The sequence below is a fragment of the Tachyglossus aculeatus genome, chromosome 11, assembly GCF_015852505.1.
Source record: "Tachyglossus aculeatus isolate mTacAcu1 chromosome 11, mTacAcu1.pri, whole genome shotgun sequence".
Classification (NCBI taxonomy): domain Eukaryota; kingdom Metazoa; phylum Chordata; class Mammalia; order Monotremata; family Tachyglossidae; genus Tachyglossus; species Tachyglossus aculeatus.
The window spans coordinates 34,240,148-34,265,821 of record NC_052076.1 but is presented as its reverse complement, the minus strand read 5'-3'; the positions used below and the strand labels follow the sequence as shown (position 1 = coordinate 34,265,821).

At 52.9% G+C, this 25,674-nt stretch overlaps 3 protein-coding genes across 5 annotated transcripts in view; all 3 read left to right on the top strand.

Moving 5' to 3' along the window:
- USP2 (ubiquitin specific peptidase 2) overlaps positions 1-1,984 on the top strand; it is a 72,676-nt gene extending 70,692 nt beyond the window's left edge. For 2 of the 3 annotated variants that reach the window (XM_038754367.1, XM_038754368.1), the window contains exon 13: positions 135-1,984. In XM_038754367.1, coding sequence (XP_038610295.1) covers positions 135-222 — 88 coding nt within the window. In that variant the 3' untranslated portion in view covers positions 223-1,984. The remainder of the gene's footprint in view (positions 1-134) is intronic. The other variant, XM_038754369.1, reaches the window with a different exon arrangement.
- On the top strand, positions 445-24,461 carry LOC119934757 (membrane frizzled-related protein). Its single transcript, XM_038754301.1, has 19 exons — positions 445-488; positions 601-953; positions 4,456-4,521; positions 11,807-11,925; positions 12,291-12,390; positions 13,534-13,647; positions 14,840-14,989; positions 17,122-17,353; positions 18,238-18,368; positions 18,710-18,835; positions 19,099-19,175; positions 19,263-19,361; positions 21,608-21,756; positions 22,545-22,675; positions 22,827-22,964; positions 23,131-23,258; positions 23,473-23,652; positions 24,314-24,364; positions 24,453-24,461. The coding sequence occupies exons 1-19, from the start codon at positions 445-447 to the stop codon at positions 24,459-24,461; spliced, it is 2,397 nt and encodes a 798-aa protein (XP_038610229.1).
- C1QTNF5 (C1q and TNF related 5) lies at positions 24,137-25,674 on the top strand. Its single transcript, XM_038754146.1, has 3 exons — positions 24,137-24,205; positions 24,314-24,785; positions 25,117-25,674. The coding sequence occupies exons 2-3, from the start codon at positions 24,542-24,544 to the stop codon at positions 25,632-25,634; spliced, it is 762 nt and encodes a 253-aa protein (XP_038610074.1). The 5' UTR covers positions 24,137-24,205; positions 24,314-24,541; the 3' UTR covers positions 25,635-25,674.

The following is a 25,674-nucleotide window of genomic DNA, read 5'->3' as shown; positions in this document are numbered from 1 at the left end:
AGGCAGGGAATGCCTCCGCTAACCCCGTTGCATCGTACTTTCTCCCAAGCACTCAGTCCAGTGCTCTGCACGTAGTAAGTGCTCAGTAAATAGCCTTGATCGACTGACCCTGACTCCTCTCCCTCTCTCCCCAGCGTGATGCCCATGTCAGCCAGCCACGTCCGCAGCAGCGATGCCTACCTGCTCTTCTATGAACTGGCCAGTCCTCCCTCCCGCATGTAGCGGTCGGCCCTCCGCGCTCCCTCCTCCCCCACCACGCCCCCCCGAGTGTTTTTAAAAAGGAAAAAAAAAAAAAAAAGCAAATTGACAAATGAGAGAGAGAGAGAGAGAGTAATAAACTATATAAACTGCCAAGCAGGAGTTTCTCCAGCCTGGTCAGGAGCCCGGTTCGCTCCAGCCCGGTCTGGGCCCTGGCCCAGGGACACGGGAGGTCCCGGAGACCGGATGCAGAGCAGGCCTCGCCGCTTCTCATCTTCTCATCGTTTAAGGTTGCTTTTTTTTTTTTTTTTTTCCGCCCTCGTGTGAAATAAGTGATGACGGGAACCCGGAGAGAAGGCCCGGGCCTAGTCGTGGTCCCCGCTAGCTACTGTCTGGCTCCAGCCTAACGGCGGGAGCCACAGCCTGCCTCTTGAGCATCCCCGGGAGACTGACCAGAGGCAGCGGCACCCCCCTGGAAACCAGCCGCGTGGAGGGGGGAGACCCGGACCCCCAGCTCTTCAACCTGGACCGGGCTCGGCTGGCCTCACCCTCATCATCCTCCAGCAGCGTGAACAGAGCAGCCCAGACCGGAGTCGCCCCACCGCTGCTCACCGCGGCGGGACAGGCGGCGGAAGACCCTCAAAACCAGCCGCTCTCATTTGAGGCCCCGCTGTTTTATTTGAAGTCCCCGAACAACGCCGCGCAAGTGGAGCGGCATCAGCCTGGATCTCCTTCCCAGCAAGGCCGTCACGGCGGTCTGACTTTTTAGAAGCGGTCAAGCACAACGTTTTCTTCTGCCAGCCCCCAGAGACCGTTCGGGGTGGCTCCTGACAAGGCCGACCAGTGCGGGGTGGGGGTGGTTTTAAAAGCTTTTTGGATGGATTCCAGCGGCCTCCAAGAATTGTGCCTTACAGCGTTTAGGGACCGGAAGGTGAACGCTCCACTCCCCCAACCATTCCCTTTGGCCTCCCACGGTGCCGTGCTCGGGCGCAGCTGTGAGGCGGGAGAAGCGCTGCCTCTTTTTGGCGGGGCAGCGGGTCTGGCCCTCTCTGCCCTGTCCCTGCCCCTCCCTTCCCGTCCCTTCAGGCCTCTTCATTAGTTCCCGAACATCCAGGCAGCGCAACCCCACCCTCCGTCCTCTCCCTCCGTTCCCTTTAATTTATGCCCTTCCTTCTCCCCTCCCTTCCTCAGAACCTCTCAGACACAGGCGCAACAATGGACTTTGCCAGGAACTACCCGCCCCAGAGGTCCTGTCAGCGTGATCCCCCAGTCCCACCCTGGCAACCCCGGCCGCCTCCGTGCGGGTCCCGCCCTACCCTTGGGTGGCCCACCCCCCGAATGAAACATGCCTAAGGCAAGAGGGGGCCCAGGGAGAGCTGTGGACCTCTCCCACACCAGCAGAAATGGGGGTGCTCCTTTGGTCCTGGCGTTTCTCCCCTGCCCCAGAGCGTTATCGGGGGGCAGGCACCCTCTCCCCCTAGGCAGAGCCAGCCCATTCCCCTTCCCCGAGGGAGACCTGTAAACCTGAGCCGTGGGGCTGTTGTGCATTTGTTTACTGTGTAAGCAAGAAGGGGAAGGGAATGTCATTCATGTACAGTAGAGCATTGTACAGAATAAATGGAGAAAAAAGGAGCCCGGCCGAGGTGTGATTGAGGCGGGGTGGGCCATCCGCACCCTGACGACCCACTGTCCAAAGAGCAGGTGTGGTTGGGAGAGGGGCCGTTGACAGACGCGGACGGGAACGGCCCACAGGATCATCATCAATCGTATTTATGGAGCGCTTACTATGTGCAGAGCACTGGACTAAGCGCTTGGGAAGTACAAATGGGTAACATATAGAGACCGTCCCTACCCAACAGTGGGCTCACAGTCTAAAAGTGTGTGGCTCACAGGATCATCCCCCCATCTTACCTCCTTCCCTTCCCCACAGCACCTGTATATATATGTGTATATGGTTGTACATTTTTATTACTCTATTTATTTTACTTGTACATTTCTATCCTATTTATTTTACTTTGTTGGTATGTTTGGTTCTGTTCTCTGTCTCCCCCTTTTAGACTGTGAGCCCACTGTTGGGTAGGGACTGTCTCTATGTGTTGCCAATTTGTACTTCCCAAGCGCTTAGTACAGTGCTCTGCACATAGTAAGCGCTCAATAAATACGATTGATTGATTGATTGATTGATCAGTAGCCACACCCCTGAGTGCCCCAACTGCAAATCCTCTGGGATTTAGGCCAGACTGAAGCCACAAATGGGGGACTTAAGGAAGGTTTAATGGACTTGGGAAAGTCTGCCCCGCACCTGCGGACCTGGAGCGGGGGGTGCAGGGAAGGCTAGAGAATTAGCGTGGCTCAGTGGAAAGAGCACGGGCTTTGGAGTCAGGTCATGGGTTCAAATCCTGTCTCTGCCAATTAGCTGTGTGACTTTGGGCCAGTCACTTCACTTCTCTGGGCCTCAGTTCCCCCGTCTGTAAAATGGGGATTAAGACTGTGAGCCCCCAGTGGGGCAACCTGATCACTTTGTAACCTCCCCAGCGCTTAGAACAGTGCTTTGCACATAGCACTTAATAAATGCCGTTATTTGTTAAGCACTTACTCTGTGCCAGGCACTATACTAAGCGCCGGGGTAGATGAAAGCTAATCAGGTTGGACACAGTCCATTGGGCTCGTAGTCTAGTCTTAAAGCCCATTTTACAGATGCGGTAACAGGCACATAGAAGTTAAGTGACTCATCCAAGGTCACACAGCATTAAGGGGCGGGGAGGTGCACACTCCATACCCCAACCAATCCCCTCGGCCTCCCACGGTGCCAGGCTCAGACCTGCTAGAGAAGCAGCGTGGCTCAGTGGAAAGAGCTCGGGCTTTGGAGTCAGAGGCCATGGGTTCAAATCCCGGCTCTGCCACTTGGCTGTGTGACTTTGGGCGAGTCACTTCACTTCTCTGGGCCCCATCTGGAAAATGGGGATTAAGTCTGTGAGCCCCACGTGGGACAACTTGATTGCCTTGTATCTACCCCAGCGCTTAGAACAGTGCTTTGCACATAGTAAGCACTTAATAAATGCCATTATTATTATTATTATTATTATTATTATTATTATTATTATTACCTGCTTGGGCACAGCTCTGAGCCGGGAGGCGCGCTGCCTCTTCTGAAGGGCAGTGTGTCTGGCCCTCCCTGTCCACCCCTTCAGGCCTCTTCTTCATTAGTTCCCGAACATCCAGGCAGCAAAGAAGTGGGGGAGGCAGAATTAGAACCCAGTTCCGTCCCCAGGGGCGTGCTCTATCCACTAGGCCACCCCCTTCACCCTTGGACACTTTAACCCTTGGACACTAGAGAAGCAGCGTCGCTCAGTGGAAAGAGCCTGGGCTTTGGAGTCGGAGGTCATGGGTTCAAATCCCTGCTCCGCCAATTGTCAGCTGGGTGACTTTGGGCAAGTCACTTCTCTGGGTCTCAGTCCCCTCATCTGGAAAATGGGGGTGAAGACTGTGAGCCCCCCATGGGACAACCTGATCAATCAATCAATCGTATTTATTGAGCACTTACTATGTGCAGAGCACTGTACTAAGCGCTTGGGAAGTACAAATTGGCAACATATAGAGACAGTCCCTACCCAACAGTGGGCTCACAGTCTAGAAGGGGGAGACAGAGAACAAAACCAAACATACTAACAAAATAAAATAAATAGAATAGGTATGTACAAGTAAAATAAATAAATAGAGTAATAAATCTGTACAAACATATATATATATATACAGGTGCTGTGGGGAAGGGAAGGAGGTAAGATGGGGGGGATGGAGAGGGGGACGAGGGGGAGAGGAAGGAAGGGGCTCAGTCTGGGAAGGCCTGCTGGAGGAGGTGAGCTCTCAGCAGGGCCTTGAAGGGAGGAAGAGAGCTAGCTTGGCAGATGGGCAGAGGGAGGCCATTCCAGGCCCGGGGGATGATCACCTTGTAACCTCCCCAGCGCTTAGAACAGTGCTTTGCACATAGTAAGCGCTTAATAAATGCCATCATTATTATTTTATTATTTAACAGGTGACTTGCCTCCTGCCAAGGCAGCCCCCCCCTCCCCCCGGTGGCCTATTATGGCCTGTTATTATTTTTTAATGGTGTTTATTAAGCACTTACCACATTGCAAACACCGCTCTACGTGCGAGGGTAGGAACAAGTTAATTAGGTGTTGTGAGACTTCAGGGAGAGCAGCAGTCTCCCTCCAACACCCAGAAGAATTCTCCATTGCCCAGGGATGCCCGTTCCAGGAAGCAATCGCGATTCCAGAGACAAAGGCCTGGAGGAAATGAGGCGCGAGCCCAGAAGGCTACCAAGTAGCCACCTCCCTCCTCCTGTTCTCTTTCGACGGAGGGAGCCACTCGGGGGAATTGTGTGTTCTTTGTGTCTGTAACACTTGCTGAGCCCACCGTTGGGTAGGGACTGTCTCTATGTGTTGCCGACTTGGACTTCCCAAGCGCTTAGTACAGTGCTCTGCACACAGTAAGCGCTCAATAAATACAATTGATTGATTAAGGAGGGACGATTAGGAGTGCCACTGCCCTGGGAACAATTCTTGGTCCACTGAGCCCAGAGGCCCTTCTCTGCGGTGCTCTGCACACAGTAAGCGCTCAATAAATACAATTGATTGATTCTCCAGCAGTCGAGTGCGGTTGCCCTACAGGACAGCCAGCCTCGTGGTTAGGGATGGATCATCCGTTACCCCCGATTCTCCCCTCTCAATCAATCAATCAATCAATCAATCGTGTTTATTGAGCGCTTACTGTGTGCAGAGCACTGTACTAGGCGCTTGGGAAGTACAAGTTGGCAACAAATAGAGACGGTCCCTACCCAACAGTGGGCTCACAGTCTAAAAGGGGGAGACAAAACCAAACATACTAACAAAGTAAAATAAATAGAATAGATATGTACAAGTAAAATAAATAAATAAATAGAGTAATAAATGTGTACAAACATATATACATATATACAGGTGCTGTGGGGAAGGGAAGGAGGTAAGATGGGGGGATGGAGAGGGGGACGGGGTTGGGGGGAGAGGAAGGAAGGGGCCATCTCCATCCCTGACTTTCCAGTGACCCAGTATGGACCATCCAAAACCGCTGTACTCACCCTATCCCCACCTAGGCAGCCCATTGTAACATATTTATTACTCTATTTATTTATTTAGTTAGTTTACCTGTACATATCTATTCTATTTATTTTATTGTGTTAGTATGTTCGGTTTTGTTCTCTGTCTCCCCCTTTTAGACTGTGAGCCCGTTGTTGGGTAGGGACTGTCTCTATATGTTGCCAACTTGGACTTCCCAAGCGCTTAGTACAGTGCTCTGCACATAGTAAGCGCTCAATAAATACGATTGATGATGATGATGATGATGACTGTCTCTATATGTTGCCAACTTGGACTTCCCAAGCGCTTATTCCAGTGCTCTGCATACAGTAAGCGCTCAATAAATACGATTGATTGATTGATATCCTCACACTCTGATTTCCCCCTACCTGTAATTTATTTTCACGTCTGTCTCCTCTGCTCAACTGTAAGCATCTCGAAGAGGGGGAGCGTGTCTATTTATTGTACTCACCCAAGTGTGTAGTACAGTGCTTGGCACACAATAAACACTGAATAAATATCATCAATCGATTGACTGATGCCCTCTAATCCATCCCAGGCCGATCGTCCATGAATCAACACTGCCCTCCCTCTGCCCATCCCTTCAAGGCCCTACTGAGAGCTCACCTCCTCCAGGAGGCCTTCCCACACTGAGCCCCTTCCTTCCTCTCCCCCTCGTCTCCCTCTCCATCCCCCCATCTTACCTCCTTCCCTTCCCCACAGCACCTGTATATATGTATATATGTTTGTACATATTTATTACCCTATTTATTTATTTATTTTACTTGTACCTATCTATTCTATTTATTTTATTGTGTTAGTATGTTTGGTTTTGTTCTCTGTCTCCCCCTTCTAGACTGTAAGCCCACTGTTGGGTAGGGACTGTCTCTAGATGTTGCCAACTTGGACTTCCCAAGCGCTTAGTACAGTGCTCTGCACACAGTAAGCGCTCAATAAATACGATTGATTGATTGATTGATATCCTCACACTCTGATTTCCCCCTACCTGCAATTTATTTTCACGTCTGTCTCCTCTGCTCAACTGTAAGCATCTCGAAGAGGGGGAGCGTGTCTATTTATTGTACTCACCCAAGTGTGTAGTACAGTGCTTGGCACACAATAAACACTGAATAAATATCATCAATCGATTGACTGATGCCCTCTAATCCATCCCAGGCCGATCGTCCATGAATCAACACTGCCCTCCCTCTGCCCATCCACCAAGCTAGCTCTCTTCCTCCCTTCAAGGCCCTACTGAGAGCTCACCTCCTCCAGGAGGCCTTCCCACACTGAGCCCCTTCCTTCCTCTCCCCCTCGTCCCCCTCTCCATCCCCCGCATCTTACCTCCTTCCCTTCCCCACAGCACCTATATATATGTATATATGTTTGTACATATTTATTACCCTATTTATTTATTTATTTATTTTACTTGTACCTATCTATTCTTTTCCATTGAGCAGCGTGGCTCAATGGAAAAGAGCCCGGGCTTTGGAGTCAGAGGTCATGGGTTCAAATCCCGGCTCTGCCAATTGTCAGCTGTGTGATTTTGGGCAAGTCACTTCACTTCTCTGTGCCTCAGTTCCCTCATCTGTAAAATGGGGATGAAGACTGTGAGCCCCACGTGGGACAACCGGATTACCTTGTAACCTCCCCAGCGCTTAGAACAGTGCCTTGCACATAGTAAGCGCTTAATAAATGCCATTATTATTATTATTATTCTATTTATTTTATTTTGTTAGTATGTTTGGTTTTGTTCTCTGTCTCCCCCTTCTAGACTGTGAGCCCACTGTTGGGTAGGGACTGCCTCTATATGTTGCCAGCTTGGACTTCCCAAGCGCTTAGTACAGTGCTCTGCACACAGTAAGCGCTCAATAAATATGATTGATTGATTGATTGATAACTCACACTCCCTCACATCTCACCCCCTGAGGTTGGCATTCTTTTTCCTTCTGTTTGTTCTGACGCTGCCCGCTTCCAGGAGCCGTGGATGCCCCTTTCCCCGGGTAGGTTGACATTTGGGTAACAATTCTGACAGTTCCAACAATTCCAAAAATCCCAGGATCTCCTTGCCCACCCTCGCCCTCATGAGATTTCGCCAACTCAATCACTCAATCATACTTATTGAGCACTTACTGCCTACAACGAGCTTACAATCTAGAGGTAACTCCAGTCCTGGCTCCCTCTTTCCAGACTCTGAGGTGACTAAGTGAGTCTGGGACAATTGGGGAATTATTTGCCCTCTCTTAAATCTACTTTAATGTCCATCTTCCCCTCTAGGGTGTAAGCTCCTTGTGGGCAGGATCATGCCTATCAGCTCTATTACATTGTAATAATAATAATGGTATTTATGCATTTACTATAATAATAATAATGATGGTATTTGTTAAGCGCTTACTATGTGCAAAGCATTGTTCTAAGCGCTGGGGAGGTTACAGGGTAATCAGGTTGTCCCATGGGGGCTCACAGTTTTAATCCCCATTTTACAGATGTGGTAACTGAGGCCTAGAGAAGTGAAGCGACTTGCCCAAAGTCACCCAGCTGACAGTTGGTGAAGCTGGGATTCGAACCCATGACCTCTGACTCCAAAGCCCGGGCTCTTTCCACTGAGCCACGCTGCTTCTTGGCACTTACTATGTGCCAAGCACTGTTCTAAGCCCTGGGGTTGTCCCATGCGGGGTTCACAGTCTTAATCCCCATTCTGGAGATGAAGTAACTGAGGCACAGAGAAGTTAAGTGACTTGCCCAAAGTCACACAGCTGATGAGGTGGAGCGGGGATTGGAACCCACAACCTCTGGCTCCCAAGCCTGTGCTCTTTCCACTAAACCATGCTGCACTTGGATTTGCTCCCTTTATTCACCCATCCCTCAGCCCCACAGGGCTCTGCACACAGTAAGCGCTCAATAAATACGATTGATTGATTGATTATATCCATAGTTGTAATTTATTGATTTATACTAATGTCTGTCTCCCCCTCTAGACTGCAAGCCCACGGTGGGCAGGAGACGTTTCTACCAACTCTAATATGGTGTTATATTTGTACTCTCCGAAGCACTAGAGAAGCAGCATGGTTTAGTGGTAAGAGCACAGGCTTGGGAGTCGGAGGTCGTGGGTTTGAATCCCGACTCCGCCGCTTTGGGCAAGTCACTTAACTTCTCTGTGCCTCAGTCACCTCTTCTGTAAAATGGGGATTAAGAGTGTGAGCACCACGTGGGACAACCTGATGACCTTGTATCTACGCAGCGCTTAGAACAGTGCTTGGCATGTAGTAAATGCTTAACAAATACCATCGTCATCGTTATTATTATATAGTGCAGTGCTCTGCACGCAGTAAGCGCTCAATAATTACGACTGATTGAGCGATACTCTCCATGATCAGTACAGTGAAGCAGCATGGCTCAGTGGAAAGAGCCCGGGCTTTGGAGTCAGAGGTCATGGGTTCAAATCCTGGCTCCGCCAACTGCCAGCTGTGTGACTTTGGGCAAGTTACTTCACTGCCTCAGTTCCTTCATCTGTAAAATGGGGATGAAGGCTGTGAGCCACCCGTGGGACAACCTGATCACCTTGTAACTTTTGGGCAAGTCACTTCACTTCTCTGGGCCTCAGCTACCTCACCCATAAAATGGGGATGAAGACTGTGAGCCCCATGTGGGACGACCTCATCACCTTGTAACCTCCCCAGGGCTTAGAACAGTGCCTTGCACATAGTAAGCGCTTAATAAATGCTATCATCATCATTATTATTATTACAGTGCTCTGCACATAGTAAGCACTCGATAAATATCATTGATTGATTGATCTCAGTTGTCGTTTTTCTAGAATCTCCTCTGTCCAGGAGTCTCCTCCGTGGCTAGCAATGGCCAGCCACAAACCCTGTCCTGGGCCCTCAGGGACCACAAGGTCCTGATCATCATCATCATCATCATCATCAATCGTATTTATTGAGCGCTTACTATGTGCAGAGCACTGCACTAAGCGCTTGGGAAGTACAAATTGGCAACATATAGAGACAGTCCCAACCCAACAGTGGGCTCACAGTCTAAAAGGGGGAGACGGAGAACAAAACCAAACATACTAACTAAATAAAATAAATAGAATAGATATGTACAAATAAAATAAATAGAGTAATAAATATGTACAAACATATATACATATATACAGGTGCTGTGGGGAAGGGAAGGAGGTAAGATGGGGGGATGGAGAGGGGGACGAGGGGGAGAGGAAGGAAGGGGCTCAGTCTGGGAAGGCCTCCTGGAGGAGGATCAAAAACCAGCCCACAGGCATCAGGAACTTTGCAATTAAACATCCATCTCCCTTCCACCAGAGGAACCCAGGAAGCAAACTTAAACATTAATCCCAGGGCGACTCTGCAACTGTGATCACTGGAGATCGCAGTAATATTAATAATATTAACAAGTAATATTAACAAGGTGTTATTTGTTAAGGGCTTACTATAATAATAATAATGATAGCTTTTGTTAAGCGCTTACTATGTGCCAAGCACTGTTCTAAGCACTTGGGGGGGATACAATAATAATAATAATAATAATAATAATAATAATAATGGCATTTATTAAGCGCTTACTATGTGCAAAGCACTGTTTTAAGCACTTGGGGGGGATAAAATAATAATAATAATAGTAATGGCATTTATTAAGCGCTTACTATGTGCAAAGCACTGTTCTAAGCACTGGGGGGATACAAGGCGATCAGGTTGTCCCACGGGGGGGGCTCACAGTCAACCCCCATTTTACAGACGAGGTAACTGAGGCCCAGAGAAGCGAAGTGACTTGCCCAAGGTCACACAGCTGACAGTTGGCAGAGCCGGGATTTGAACCCACGACCACTGACTCCAAAGCCCGGGCTCTTTCCACGGAGCCACGCTGCTTCTCTACAAGGTAATCAGGTTGTCCCACATGGGGCTCACAGTCTTAATCCCCATTTTCCAGGTGAGGTAATGAGGCCCAGAGAAGTGAAGTGACTTGCCCAAGGTCACACAGCAGACAAGCGGCGGAGCCGGGATTTGAACCCGTGACCTCTGACTCCCAAGCCCGGGCTCTTTCCACTGAGCCACGCTGCTTCTCTAAGCACTATGTGCTGAGCGCTGTGCTGCGCCAAAGTAGCTGCAGAATAATCAAACCAGCCAGTCAGCCAGTCAGTCATACTTACTGAGTGCTTACTGTATTCTGAGCACTGTACTAAGCGCTTGGGAGAGTACACTATAATAATATAGCAGACACATTCCCTGCCCACAACAAGCTTACAGTCTACCAGATCAGACACAGTCCTCCTCCCCGCCGAGGCTCACAGTCTAAGAAAGGAGAACAGATAGAGAAGCAGCGTGGCTCAGGAGAAAGAGCGCGGGCTTTGGAGTCAGAGGTCATGGGTTCAAATCCCTGCTCCGCCGATGGTCAGCTGTGTGACTTTGGGCAAGTCACTTAACCTCTCTGGGCCTCAGCTGTAAAATGGGGATGAAGACTGTGAGCCCCCCGTGGGACAACCTGATCACCTTGCCACCTCCCGAGCGCTTAGAACAGTGCTTTGCACATAGTAAGTGCTTAATAAATGCCATCAAAAAAAAAAGTCACTTAACCTCTCTGGGCCTCACTTCCCTCATCTGTAAAATGGGGATGAAGACTGTGAGCGCCCCCGTGGGACAACCCGATCACCTTGCCACCTCCCCAGCGCTTAGAACAGTGCTTTGAACATAGTAAGCGTTTAATAAATGCCATCAGAAAAAAAAAGTCACAACCTCTCTGGGCCTCAGTTCCCTCATCTGTAAAATGGGGATGAAGACTGTGAGCCCCCCCGTGGGACAACCCGATCACCTTGCCACCTCTCTGGCACTTAGAACAGTGCTTTGCACATAGTAAGCGCTTAATAAATGCCATCTTTATTACTGGATACTCAATTTCCATTTTCCAGATGAGGCAGTTGAGGCACAGAAAAGTTAAGTGACCAGTCTAAGGTCACACAGCAAGGAAGTGGCAGAGGTGGGATGAGAACATAGGCATCCTGCGGAAAAAAGTCACCCCGAGCTCCAGCCCTCCATCACTCAATGGCTGAGCACCCCGTCTCTGGGACCGGAGGCCTCCCCTTCCTTCCCAGAATTGCCGTTTGCAGATGAACCAACCTTGGGCCCCTCCATTCCTGACCACCTGCCTGCAGAGCGAGGGGCCGGAGGGGAATGGGAATGGGAATGGGAATGGGAATGGGAATGGGCCCCCCACCCCACCCCCAGCCGCCTTTGTCCCTTTAAGAGTTGGGCCCTGAGTGCCAGGGCATCCTCAGCTGAGTTGGATTAATGGGATATTCGGGGCTTTGGCGAATTCCTTCGCAGCGGTCGCTCCTCCTCTCCCCCACCACACAAACATCCACTTTCCAGACCTCCCAGCCAGCGGCTGTGGGGGTTCAGGGCTTCACTTGGGGGTCCCAAGTGTCCCCCCAACCCACCGGGGTCAGCTTCCCCATCAGGCTGGCACTGGGCTCCCGCCAGGGAGGGTCACGCACATCAGCAAGCTACGGGGCTCCCGACTGCGAGGCAACGTGCCACGCTCGGCCATGAAGAACTACCAAGATATGACCCTCTGCGTGGAGACTCGGGAGCCGAGTAAGGTAGAGGAGCAGCGTGGCTCAGTGGAAAAAGCCCGGGCTTGGGAGTCGGACGGCGTGGGGTTCGAATCCCGGCTCTGCCACTCGTCAGCTGCGTGACTTTGGTCAAGTCACTTTTCCGGGCCTCAGTTCCCTCATCTGTAAAACGGGGATGAAGGCTGTGAGCCCCACGTGGGACAACTTGATTATCTTGCATCTACCCCAGCGCTTAGAACAGTGCTCGGCACGTAGTAAGCGCTTAACAAATACCAAGATTATTGTTATTACAGGCTGGCATCCTGGCAGCTAGCCCCTTCCCCCCCGGCCTTTCCCCGGAGCCTGAGGGCCGAGCGTCACCCCTGTCTTAACCCAGGTTTCTTTCCCCACAGATGGAGTTCTGCAACCCCGCCTTCGAACCCGAGGCCGGGCTGCCCACTCTGCCAGGGCCCCTGGGGGAGGCCGGGACCCCCCCTGACACCCGCTGGGATGGTAAATGGGGCCGGGGCTGAGGCGAGGCCGAAGCAGGGGACCAGGCCAAGGCCTCCTCCCCATCCGCCCCCGCCCTACCTCCTTCCCCTCCCCACAGCACCTGTATACGTTTATACAGATTGATTGCTCTATTGATTTTACTTGTACATATTTACTAGTCGATTTATGTTGTTAATGATGTGCATCTAGCTTTATTTCTATTTATTCTGATGACGCCTGTCCATATGTTTTGTTCTGTTGTCTGCCTCCCCCTTCTAGACTGTGAGCCCGTTGTTGGGTAGGGACCGCCTCTAGATTGAATGAATGAGACCCCCACGGGGAGGACTAGAGCGGGAGTAGGAAGCTCAGCGCGGCCCCCCACAAACGTGATGCGGCTTGGTTCCCAATGAATGAATGAATGAATGAGACCCCCCCCACGGGGAGGACTAGAGCGGGAGTAGGAAGCTCAGCGCGGCCCCACACAAACGGGATGCGGCCTGGTTCCCAATGGGGCCCCGGTGCCCTCCGGGAGCCAGGCCCGGGTGCCCCCCGCCTCCTTCATCATCATCAATCGTATTTATTGAGCTCTTACTGTGTGCGGCGCACTATACTAAGCGCTTGGGAAGTCCAAGTTGGCAACATACAGAGACAGTCCCTACCCAACAGTGGGCTCACAGTCTAAAAGGGGGGAGACAGAGAACAAAACCAAACATACTAACAAAATAAAATAAATAGATAAATAAAATAAAATAAAATAGATTTTGTACATATTTATTACTCTATTTATTTATTTTACTTGTACATATCTATTCTATTTATTTTATTTTGTTAGGATGTTTGGTTTTGTTCTCTGTCTCCCCCTTTTAGACTGTGAGCCCGCTGTTGGGTAGGGACTGTCTCTCTATGTTGCCAATTTGTACTTCCCAAGCGCTTAGTCCAGTGCTCTGCACACAGTAAGCGCTCAATAAATACGATTGATGACGATATGTACAAGTAAAATAAATAAATAAATAGAGTAATAAATATGTACAAGCATATATACATACATACAGGTGCTGTGGGGAAGGGAAGGAGGTGAGATGGGGGGATGGAGAGGGGGATGAGGGGGAGAGGAAGGAAGGGGGTCAGTCTGGGGAGGCCTCCTTCCCTCCTTCCCTCCCCAAGGCCGCTCCCACTCGAGACACCAGCCCGACTGTCGGTTTTCTTGGCTCTGCACCGGGTTGCTCTCCGCGCTGCTGCTGCTACTGCTGGGGCTACTGGTCGCCATCATCTTGAGCCGTGAGTAGCCGGGGGCACCACTCCCTCTCAGGGCAGCCCTGGGTCCACCCACACCCCCTCAGAGGGAGGGGGACCGGGGGCTACTAACTCCCAGCCCCAAAGCCCATGGGTTAGGGGTGATTATTATTATTATTATTAATAATAATAATAATAATAATAGTAGTAAGCATGATAATCTGCACACAGTAAGCGCTCAATAAATATGATTGATTGACATTTGTTGAGCACTTTCTATGTGCCAGGCACTATACTCAGCACTGGGATGACTCCAAGCAAATCAAGTTGGACACAGACCCTGTCATTCATTTACGCATTCATTCAATCGCATTTATTGAGTGCTTACTGTGTGCAGAGCCCTGTACTAAGCGCTTGGGAAAGTACAACACAACAATAAACAGCGACGTTCCCTACCCGCAAGGAGCTCACTGTCTAGAGTCCTGCCCATGCAGTACTCCCAGTCCCAATCCCCATTTGACCGATGAGGTAACAGAGGCGCGGAGAAGCGAAGCGATTGGCCCGAGGTCATCATCATCATCATCAATCGTATTTATTGAGCGCTTACTATGTGCAGAGCACTGTACTAAGTGCTTGGGAAGTACAAATTGGCAACAAATAGAGACAGTCCCTACCCAACAGTGGGCTCACAGTCTAAAAGGGGGAGACAGAGAACAAAACCAAACATACTAACAAAAGAAAATAAATAGAATAGATATGTACGAGTAAAATAAATAGAGTAATAAATCTGTACAAACATATATACATATATACAGGTGCTGTGGGGAAGGGAAGGAGGTAAGATGGGGGGGATGGAGAGGGGGACGGGGGGGGGAGGAAGGAAGGGGCAATCTCCATCCCTGACTTTCCAGTGACCCAGCATGGACCATCCAAAACCACTGTACTCACCCTACCCCCACCTAGGCAGCCCGTTGTACGTATTTATTTATTTATTTATTTATTTTACTTGTACAAGTAAAGGAAGGGGCTCAGTCTGGGAAGGCCTCCTGGAGGAGGTGAGCTCTCAGCAGGGCCTTGAAGGTCACACAGGAGACAAGAGATGGAGCCGGGATTAGAACCCATGACCTTCTGCCACCCAGCTGTTGTTCAATCCACCACACCAGGCCGCTTCTCTAGGGAAAGGGAAGAGGGTACCGCCTCCCTTTGCCTTCCCTTCGTCCCATCCCTTCCTCCACAGAGCTGAAGTCGCCAGCCCCAGATGGGGAGGGGCTCCCCAGCCTGGCCCCCGCCTATGGACTGGCCAACACCACGGTCATCAGCAGCCCCCAAGCCCCCTCCGACTCCGATGCCCAGGGAGAGCTGGGCACCAGCCCCCCGCCACAGCCGGGTGAGTACCCCACCCTAAAGGAACAGAGAGCCAGCTTGTACTTCCCAAGCGCTTAGTACAGTGCTGTGCACACAGGAAGCGCTCAGTAAATACGATTGATGATGATGATGATGATGATGAGAGAGGGGACTAGTGGCCCGCCACCCATCTAAAAGAGGCCGTGACCTCTGCCCTCCTACTACACTGCAGCCCACACACGGCGCTCATCCAACGCCAATCTACTCACCCTACCTCCCTCTCACCTGTCATCATCACCATCAATCGTATTTATTGAGCGCTTACTGTGTGCAGAGCACTGGACTAAGCGCTTGGGAAGTACAAGTTGGCAACATATAGAGACAGTCCCTACCCAGCACTGGGCTCACAGTGTCCCGCCGCCGACCTCTTGCCCGCATCCTCTCGCCACGCCCATAAGAAGCAGTGTGGCTCAGTGGAAAGAGCCCGGGCTCTGTAGTCTGAGGTCATGGGTTCAAATCCCGGCTCTGCCAACTGTCGGCTGTGTGACCTTGGGCAAGTCACTTCACTTCTCTGGGCCTCAGTTCCCTCATCTGGAAAGTGGGGATTAAAAACTGTGAGCCCCCGCCATGGGACCACCTGATCACCTCGTAACCTCCCCAGCGCTTAGAACAGTGTTAGTAAGCACACAGTAAGCACTAAATACCATCATTATTATTATTATTATCCTTCCTCTGGCCTGGAACACACTCTTTCTTCATATCCTAACTCTAACCCTCTCCCCCACTTCAGAACCTTATTGAAGGCCCATCTCCTCCAAGCGGCCTTCCCTGACTAAGCCCTCATTTCCTCTTCTCCCGCTCCCTTCCGTGTCGCTCTTGCACTTGGATTTGCACCCTTTATCTACTCCTCCCTCAGTTCTAACAGTGCTTATGTCCCTATCCGTTATTTATTTCTTCACATTAACATAATAATAATGGTATTTGTTAAGCGCCTACTATGTGCCAAGCACTGTTCTAAGCGCTGGGGGGGTTACAAGGTGATCAGGTTGTCCCACGTGGGGCTCACGGTCTTAATCCCCATTTTCCAGATGAGGGAACTGGGGCCCAGAGAAGTGAAGCGACTTGCCCAAAGTCACACGGCTGACGATTGGCGGAGTCGGGATCTGAACCCATGACCTCTGATTCCAGAGCCCGTACTCTTTCCCCTGAACATCTGTCTCCCCTTCTAGACTCTAAGCTCGTGGTGGGCAGGGGGCATGTCTACCAACTCTGTTATATCGTCCTCTCCATTCATTCATTCATTCAGTCGTATTAATTGAGCACTTACTGTGTGCAGAGCACTGTACTAAGCGCTTGCGAAGTCCAAGTTGGCAGCATATAGAGCCGGTCCCTACCCAACAACGGGCTCAGTCTAGAAGGTACCCTCTCGCTATCCGCTTTTTGACATTCGTAGGCCGGACCAAGGGGGGACAGCCCTCTTATTGGACATTACCTCACTTTTCAGAGCTCCCACCATGTTGATTTTGATCAGACCCCATGTTGATCAGACCCCAAGCTCCGCAGGAGCCCTGAATACCTAAACACCAACTATCATCATCATCATCAATCGTATTTATTGAGCGCTTACTATGTGCAGAGCACCGTACTAAGCTCTTGGGAAGTCCAAATTGGCAACATATAGAGACAGTCCCTACCCAACATTGGGCTCACGGTCTAAAAGGGGGAGACAGAGGACAAAACCAAACATACTAACAAAATAAATAAATGGAATAGATATGAACAAGTAAAATAAATAGAGTAATAAATCATCATCATCAATCGTATTTATTGAGCGCTTACTGTGTGCAGAGCACCGTACTAAGCGCTTGGGAAGTCCAAATTGGCAACATATAGAGACAGTCCCTCCGCAACAGTGGGCTCACGGTCTAAAAGGGGGAGACAGAGAACCAAACCAAACATACTGACAAAATAAAATAAATAGAATATGGGGATGAATATGTCCAACCTGCTATTGTCTTATGGTATTTGTTACAGCACTCCCTGTGCTTCGGACGGTGCCCTGGCACTCAGTAAGCGCTCAACAGATGCGATCGATCGATAGATTGAACCCAGAAGCGCTGGCCCTCTTAACTTTGAACCTTCCGCTCCCCGACTTCTGACTCTCGATCTCCGCAGGTTGTGGAGGACTCCTGACGGGCCCGGAGGGCACCTTCAGCTCCCCCAACTACCCGTCCCCCTACCCTCCCAATGCCCACTGTGTGTGGGTCATTCAGGTGGCGCCTAATCGGGTGGTGCAGCTGAAGGTTGAAACGCTGAGCATGGAGGCCTTGCCTTCCTGCCTCTTTGACCGGCTGGAGATCGCCCCAGAAGCCGAGGAGTCCCACCTGCTTGGGGGGCCTGTAGTCAGGTAGGGACCACCCACCCCCTGCCCCCCGTAGTGTTTGCCCAAGACTGGGGAGCAACAGGCCTAGCTGATCCCCCACCCCATCCCTGTTTTTTTTTTTAATCGTATTATTGAGCGCTTACTATGTGCAGAGCACTGTACTGAGCGCTTGGGAAATACAAATTGGCAACACATAGAGACAGTCCCTACCCAACAGTGGGCTCACAGTCTAAAAGACTCATTTATATAGTTTATGGTTCATTTATATAGACGATTTGGTATCAAATAATAATAATAATGGCATGCATTAAGCGCTTACTATGTGCAAAGCACTGTTCTAAGAGCTGGGGAGGTTACAAGGTGATATGTTGGCATATTATAATAATTATTATATTATATTATAGTATTATATGTTATGTTGCCAACTTGTACTTCCCAAGTGCTTAGTCCAGTGCTCTGCACACAGTAAGCGCTCAATAAATACGATTGATGATGATGATGATGATGATGATACCAACTCTATTGCGTCGTTCCAAGCTCTTAGCACAGCGCTTTGTACACAATCAGCGCTCAGTAAATACCACCGATGGATTATTATTCTATATGTTGCCAACTTGGACTTCCCAAGCGCTTAGTACAGTGCTCTGCACACAGTAAATGCTCAATAAATACGATTACTTGTACATGTTCATTCTATTGATTTTATTTGGTTAATCTGTTTTGTTCTCTGTCTCCCCCTTCTAGACTGTGAGCCCGCCGTTGGGTAGGGACCGTCTCTAGATGTTGCCAACTTGGACTTCCCAAGCGCTTAGTCCGGTACTCTGCGAGCAGTCAGTGCTCAATAAATATGATTGAATTAATTAATTAATTAATTAATTCTGTGCTCGGGCCACGCTGGGTCACTGCAGGATCTGCGGGCAGGTGGCCCCCGCCACGCTCAACACCAACGCCAGTCGTGTCCGTGCCACCTTCGTCTCCGACGGCAGCGTGGAGGCCTCCGGCTTCCGGGCCTGGTATCGTGCTGTGGTGCCCGGGGAGGGTGAGTGGCTCCCCTGTTTCCAACTGTATGTGTTGCCAACTTGTTGCCAATATGTTGCCAACTTGTACTTCCCAAGCGCTTGGTACAGTGCTCTGCACACAGTAAGCGCTTAATAAATACGATTGATTGATTTCCCAAAGAAGGAGAAAGGCTGTAATGGGGTAGGGCACGGAGGGGGAGTGGCGGGAAGTATGCCAATCAGTAGGATTTATTGAACACTTACCGTGTGCCAAGCGCTGTATCAAGCTCTGGGGACAGGACAGTAAAATCGAGTCACTGGGCCCAATTCCGGCCCTCAAGGAGCTCCCAATCCGGCAACCTCAGCCTGGCCGTCCCTCCAGGAGGCTGCGCCCAAGGAGAGTTCACGTGCGACCAGCTCCTCTGCCTGCTGCCCACCTCGGTCTGCGACGGCACCTTCAACTGTGCCGACCGGAGCGACGAGGCCGACTGCGGCGGCGGGTTCGTGGGTACGGTGCCCCTCGCCGGCGGTGGGGGAGGAGGAGGAAGCTCGGCCGGATGAGTCCCGGTCCCATCCCTCGGTGCCCACGCGCCCGTCGGCAACTAAGGGCCTCTTCCCTCCGGGAACGCGGACCCGTCTCCCGTTTCGTGGCCCGGGAGGCCGCTCTTGGCCGTGCCCAGCTCTGTCAGTCCTGGTGGGGAAGAGCAGGCCAGGAGATGCAGGCCAACGGTCCCCCTCCCTTTGTCCCTCACCCCCGGTCCCCTTTCGTAGACTGCGGCGGGACCCTGACGGAGCTCCGGGGCTCCTTCCACAGCCCCAACTACCCACAGCCGTATCCGCCCACGCAGGTGAGCCTCACTGCCGGATGAATGAATGAATGATTGAATGAATTCTGTGCTCGGGCCACGCTGGTTCACGGCGGGATCTGTGGGCAGGTGGCCCCCGCCACTCTCAACACCAATGCCAGTCGTGTCCGTGCCACCTTCGTCTCCGACGGCAGCGTGGAGGCCTCCGGCTTCCGGGCCTGGTATCGTGTGTGCTCCTGGGGGGAGAGGTGGGCCTGACTGAGAGGACTCGGCGGGGAGAGGGGCGGCCCTGAAAGGCTTCCCAAGGCCCCTCTAGCAAGAGAAGCAGCGTGGCCTGGTGAAAAAAGCCTGAGCGTGGAAATCAGGGAGACCTGGGTTCTAATCGCGGCTCTGCCGGGCATCTGCTGTGTGACCTTGAGCGAGTCGCTTCACTTCTCTGGGTGTCAGTTATCTGTAAAATGGGGATTCATTCATTCATTCATTCATTGAGCGCTTACTGTGTGCAGAGCACGGTACTACTACTAATAATAATAATGGCATTTATTAAGTGCTTACTGTGTGCAGAGCACAGTACTACTACTACTACTAATAATGGCATTTATTAAGTGCTTACTATGTGCCAAGCACTGTTCTAAGCCCTGGGGAAATTACAAGGTGATCAGGTTGTCCCACGGGGGGCTCACAGTCTTCATCCCCATTTTACAGCTGAGGTAACTGAGGCACAGAGAAGTGACTTGCCCAAAGTCACACAGCTGACAATTGGAGGAGCCGGGATTTGAACCCATGACCTCTGGCTCCAAAGCCCGGGCTCTTTCCACTGAGCCACGCTGCTTCACCAAGTACTAAGCGCTTGGGAAGTCCAAGTTGGCAACATAGAGAGACGGTCCCTACCCAACGGCGGGCTCACAGTCTAGAAGGGGGAGACAGACGACAAAACAAAACATATTAACAAAATAAAATAAGTAGAATGAATATGTACAAGTAAAATAGAGTAATAAATTCATTCATTTATGCATTCAATCATATTGAGCACTTACTGTGTGCAGAGCACTGTACTAAGCGCTTGGGTAGTCCAAGTTGGCAACATATAGAGATGGTCCCTACCCAATAGTGGGCTCACAGTCTAGAAGGGGGAGACAGACAACAAAGCAAAACATATTAACAAAATAAAATAAGTAGAATGAATATGTACAAGTAAAATAGAGTAATAAATTCATTCATTCAATCGTATTTATTGAGTGTTTACTGTGTGCAGAGCACAGTACTAAGCACTTGGGAAGTCCAAGTTGGCAACATCTAGAGACGGTCCCTACCTAACGGTGGGCTCACAGTCTAGAAGGGGGAGACGGACAACAAAACAAAACATATTAACAAAATAAAATAAGTAGAATAAATATGTACAAGTAAAATAGAGTAATAAATTCACTCATTCATTCATTCGTATTTATCGAGCACTTACTGTGTGCAGAGCACTGTACTAAGCGCTTGGGAATCAATCAATCAATCATATTTATTGAGCGCTTACTGTGTGCAGAGCACTGTACTAAGCGCTTGGGAAGTACAAGTACAAGGGGATTCAACCCTACTCCCTCCTACTTAGACTGTGAGCTTTATGTGGGACCGGGACTGAGTCCAACCTGATTAATCTCCAGAGCTTAGAACCATGCTCGGCATGTAATGACTGTTTCTAGACCGTGAGCCCTTGGTTGGGTAGGGACCGTCTCTTGTGCTTCCCAAGCGCTTAGTACAGTGCTCTGCACACAGTAAGCGCTCAATAAATACGATTGAATGAATGAATGATGAAGGGCCTAGCAAGTAGTATCGATCAATCAATCAATAATTGATTGATTATTGAGAAGGAGAAGCAGCGTGGCTCAGTGGAAAGAGCACGGGTTTTGGAGTCAGAGGTCATGGGTTCAAATCCCGGCTCTGCCAATTGTCAGCTGTGTGACTTTGGGCAAGTCACTTAACTTCTCTGTGCCTCAGTTACCTCATCTGTAAAATGGGGATTAAGACTGTGAGCCCCCCGTGGGACAACCTGATCACCTTGTAACCTCCCCAGCGCTTAGAACAGTGCTTTGTACATAGTAAGTGCTTAATAAATGCCATTATTATTATTATTAATATTAATAATGTTCCTGGGCCGCAGCCCATCCAGATGGGCTGAGGAAAAGGCAGAGAGAGCAGAAGAAGGCTTGGTTTAGCCCCGGGCCACACAAGTCGGTGCCCAAGACAATGCCAATTAGTCAATCAATCACTATTTATTGAGCACCTACTGAGTGCAAAGCTCCGGACTAAAGAGCTTGAGAGAGAACAGAAGTGACATGCTCCCTGCCTCAAGGAGCTGATAATTGATTACCCAAGGGATTCCCCCAGAATTTAGCTGTGAGTACCTAATGGGGAGGATTGGGGGGGGGGCAGAAATGCATTACCCATCTCTTGTGCCCCCCTGCCCCGACCGCCGGCCCTTTCAGATATGCCTGTGGAAGATCTCAGTGCCCGCCGGGCACATCATCGAGCTGACGTTCAACAACTTCAGCCTGGAGGCTGAAGACCATTGCCACTACGACTTCGTGGAGGTGTACGACAACGTGGGCATCCACAGCTCTGGCTTCCTGGGCAGGTAAGGGTTCCGAGGGCTCCCAGCCTGGCAGGGCCTGAGAAGAGCAGGAGAGAAGGGCAGAAAAGTCCGGGGGGCACCTAGGGGGATGCCCAAGAAGAAGCTTGGATGAGGAGCGGTGAAGGTGCCTAGGGAAGACTCAATAATCTCCAGTGGCTACCAATCAATCTGCGCATCAGGCAGAAACTCCTCACCCCGGGCTTCAAGGCTGTCCATCACCTTGCCCCCTCCTACCTCACCTCCCGTCTCACCTTCTCCAGCCCAGCCCGCACCCTCCGCTCCTCCGCCGCTAATCTCCTCACCGTACCTCGTTCTCGCCTGTCCCGCCATCGACCCCCGGCCCACGTCATCCCCCGGGCCTGGAATGCCCTCCCTCTGCCCATCCGCCAAGCTAGCTCTCTTCCTCCCTTCAAGGCCCTGCTGAGAGCTCACCTCCTCCAGGAGGCCTTCCCAGACTGAGCCCCTTCCTTCCTCTCCCCCTCGTCCCCCTCTCCATCCCCCCATCTTACCTCCTTCCCTTCCCCACAGCACCTGTATATATGTATATATGTTTGTACATATTTATTACTGTATTTATTTTACTTGTACATATCTATTCTATTTATTTTATTTTGTTAGTATGTTTGGTTTTGTTCTCTGTCTCCCCCTTTTAGATTGTGAGCCCACTGTTGGGTAGGGACCGTCTCTGTATGTTGCCAATTTGTACTTCCCAAGCGCTTAGTACAGTGCTCCGCACACAGTCAGCGCTCAATAAATACGATTGATGATGATGATGCTGGTGCTCTCCGCAGGTTCTGTGGTACCCAGCAGCCGCCACCCCTCACCTCCTCCCGCCACGTCCTGACTGTGCTGTTTGTGGCTGACGACGGGCTCGGTGGCTGTGGGTTCTCTGCCACCTATCAGACCCTGAATGCCACAGAAAGTAGGTACCCCTGGGTCCGGGGAAGCCGAGGTGGGCCAACAGAGTCCAAAGGGGTCTTGTGCCCGGGAGGGAGATGGGGACAGTGCCCTGGATGAGGGGAGGGGAGGGTTCCAGGGTGCACAATGTGCCCAGGCCCACTGTGTGCCTGCAGAGACCTGTGGCTCCGATCAGTTCTCCTGCCAGGATGGGGCGTGCCAGGATGCCCAGTGGGTGTGTGATGGATGGAAGGACTGCGCCGACGGCAGCGATGAGTTCAACTGCAGCAGCTACCGTTCCTACCAGCCCCTCGGTGAGGACGCCGGGGCCGGGAACGGCGGGCAGGGGGGATGGCGGAAGGGGGCTGCTGAGCAACGGGCAGAGCAGGGGATGGGCAGGGGTTGGGCCAGGTTGCTGCCTATCAGGGGGGAAGTGGTACCCAAGCTGCCAGGTTGATGCCCGCCCCTCGGGCTCCCCAGAGTCCGTTTGCGAGCCCATCCAGGTAGAGGTGTGCCAGGGTCTCAGCTACAACGGCACGGCCTTTCCCAGCGTCTGGATGTCTCTCCCGGACCAACAAGGGGCGGTGAACGTGCTCAGAGACTTCACTGTGAGGAGGCTGAAGGCCTGGGCCTGGGAGAGGCTGGAGGGATCTGGGGGCGACTGAGACAAACGGGGAGAGGCTGATGGAGGTTGGAGGAGGCTGAGTGAGACTGGAGGGGTCTGGGGGAGACTGGGACAATCGGAGAGGGTATGGGAGAGGCTGGGGACTAGGGGTGGGTTGAGGTGTCCAGTTCCCCGGCCCTCCCTCGCTCCCCCTCCAGAGCCTCGCCGACCTGGCCTGCTACCAGCCCTTCCGGCGGTTCCTGTGCGGACTGTACGTGCCGCGCTGCGTCCCGGGCGAAGGGGTCCTGCCTCCCTGCCGCCCAGTGTGCCAGGAGGCCGAGTGGCACTGCCAGCCTACCCTGGAGCTGCTGGGTCTCCCCTGGCCCTTCAACTGCGACGTACTTCCAGAGGCCACCGACCCCACACTATGTTCCCAGCCCTGAGGTGGGGCCGGCCAGGGGTGGGAGGGCGGGACCCCCTCCTCCCCCCGGCCCAGGGAGCCCACCTCCCAGGAGGGAATCCAACCCAATTCCCACACCCGGGATTTTCGGTCTCCCCAGGATTTTCCCTAACCGCCCCCCAATCCTGGCACCCCGCCCCATCTCTGCCTTTCCTTGTCTCTCCCCATCTCTGTGTCCCCTCCCCGGCCCCGTCTCGGTCTCTCTCCATCCGTCCCTCCTCCTCCTCTCCCCCCTGGCCTGGCGCCGGGCGACACCACGAGATATTTTCTCAGTTATTTTCCCGGCCTGGCGCTCTTGGTGGCTGGGAGCCTGGTTTCCTCTCGAGCTGGGGCGGGGAGGAGCGGGTCGGGAGGAGGAAGGGAAGCCTGCCTGGGAGCCGCGGGATTTCGGGGGGACCAGGGGGGCGGTGGGGAGGGCGACAGAGGGGCCGGAGCTGAGGGAGCAGAGACCAGAGGGGTCCCAGCCAGGCCCAACCCGGCCGGGCCCAGTGGTGAGTCCAGGCCGGGGGTGGTGGGATAAGGGAGGGAGGGGTCAAAGGGTGGGTGCAGCCGGGCTCCCCCCGACCCCCCACCCATTCCTCCTCTTCTTCTTCTCGCAGAAGGCTGCCCGTCCTTCTGGATCTCCACTGGCCAGTCCTCAGCCCCACCCGGTAGCCCGGGCCCTGGGGGGATAAATTGAGGCTCGTCGGAAAGGGCCAGGCCCGGTAGTCTGATTTCACCCCTCCATCCTCCCCCAAGGTAGCCTGACTTCACCCCTCCACCCTTCCCCACCCCCTCGTCCCTTGACCCCGGCGGGCCTCGCGCCCGTTGGAGCGCCCGGGCCAGCCATGAGGCCGCTGCCGCCCCTCCTCCTCCTCCTGCTGCCACCGCCGCTGCTGCTGCTGCTGGGCCTGGCGTCCGGCTCGGCCCCGCTGGACGACAACAAGATCCCCAGCCTGTGCCCCGGGCACCCCGGCCTTCCCGGCGCCCCCGGGCACCACGGCGGCCAGGGCCTCCCGGGCCGCGACGGCCGCGACGGCCGCGACGGGGCTCCCGGGGCTCCGGGGCAGAAGGGCGAGGGCGGCCGTCCCGGTAAGGAGACCTCCTCTGACCCCTGACCCCTGACCCACACTCCCTTCCCGTCACGTTCCCGGCCCTCCGTCGGTTGACTAGAGCCCGGCCGCCTCGAACGGGCCCCGGCTGGCAGAGCCGGGGGGCAGAGGTGGGGCAAGGAGAGGCATTCTGTGCCCCGGAGAGGGTGAAGGAGCCAGGAACCATCCCGGGAGGCGGGAGAGGCCCACAAGACTGTGCCAGGGGAAATACCCAGAGGGGCATGTGACCGGGAAAGGGACGCGGTGGGGGGAATCGAGGCAGGGGGCCCGCTAATCCCCCTTCCCTCCCTTTCCCTCTCCACCCGGTGCAGGGCTGCCAGGGCCACGGGGCGACGCGGGTCTGCGGGGCGAGGCGGGCCCGACCGGGGCGGCGGGGCCCGCGGGAGAGTGCGCCGTGCCCCCGCGCTCGGCCTTCAGCGCCAAGCAGTCCGAGAGCCGGGCACCCCCGCCCCCCGACGCCCCCCTGCCCTTCGACCGCGTGCTGGTGAACGAGCAGGGGCACTACGACGGCGCCAGCGGGAAGTTCACCTGCCACGTGCCCGGCCTCTACTACTTCGCCGTGCACGCCACCGTCTACCGTGCCAGCCTGCAGTTCGACCTGGTCAAGAACGGACAGTCCATCGCCTCCTTCTTCCAGTTCTTCGGGGGGTGGCCCAAGCCCGCCTCGCTGTCCGGCGGGGCCCTCGTGCGCCTGGAGCCCGAGGACCAGGTCTGGGTGCAGGTGGGCGTGGGCGACTACGTGGGCATCTATGCCAGCGTCAAGACGGACAGCACCTTCACCGGCTTTCTGGTCTACTCCGACTGGCACGGCTCGCCCGTCTTCGCCTGACGCGGCCATCCGCTCCCAGGAGGGGATGGGTTGGGGGCGA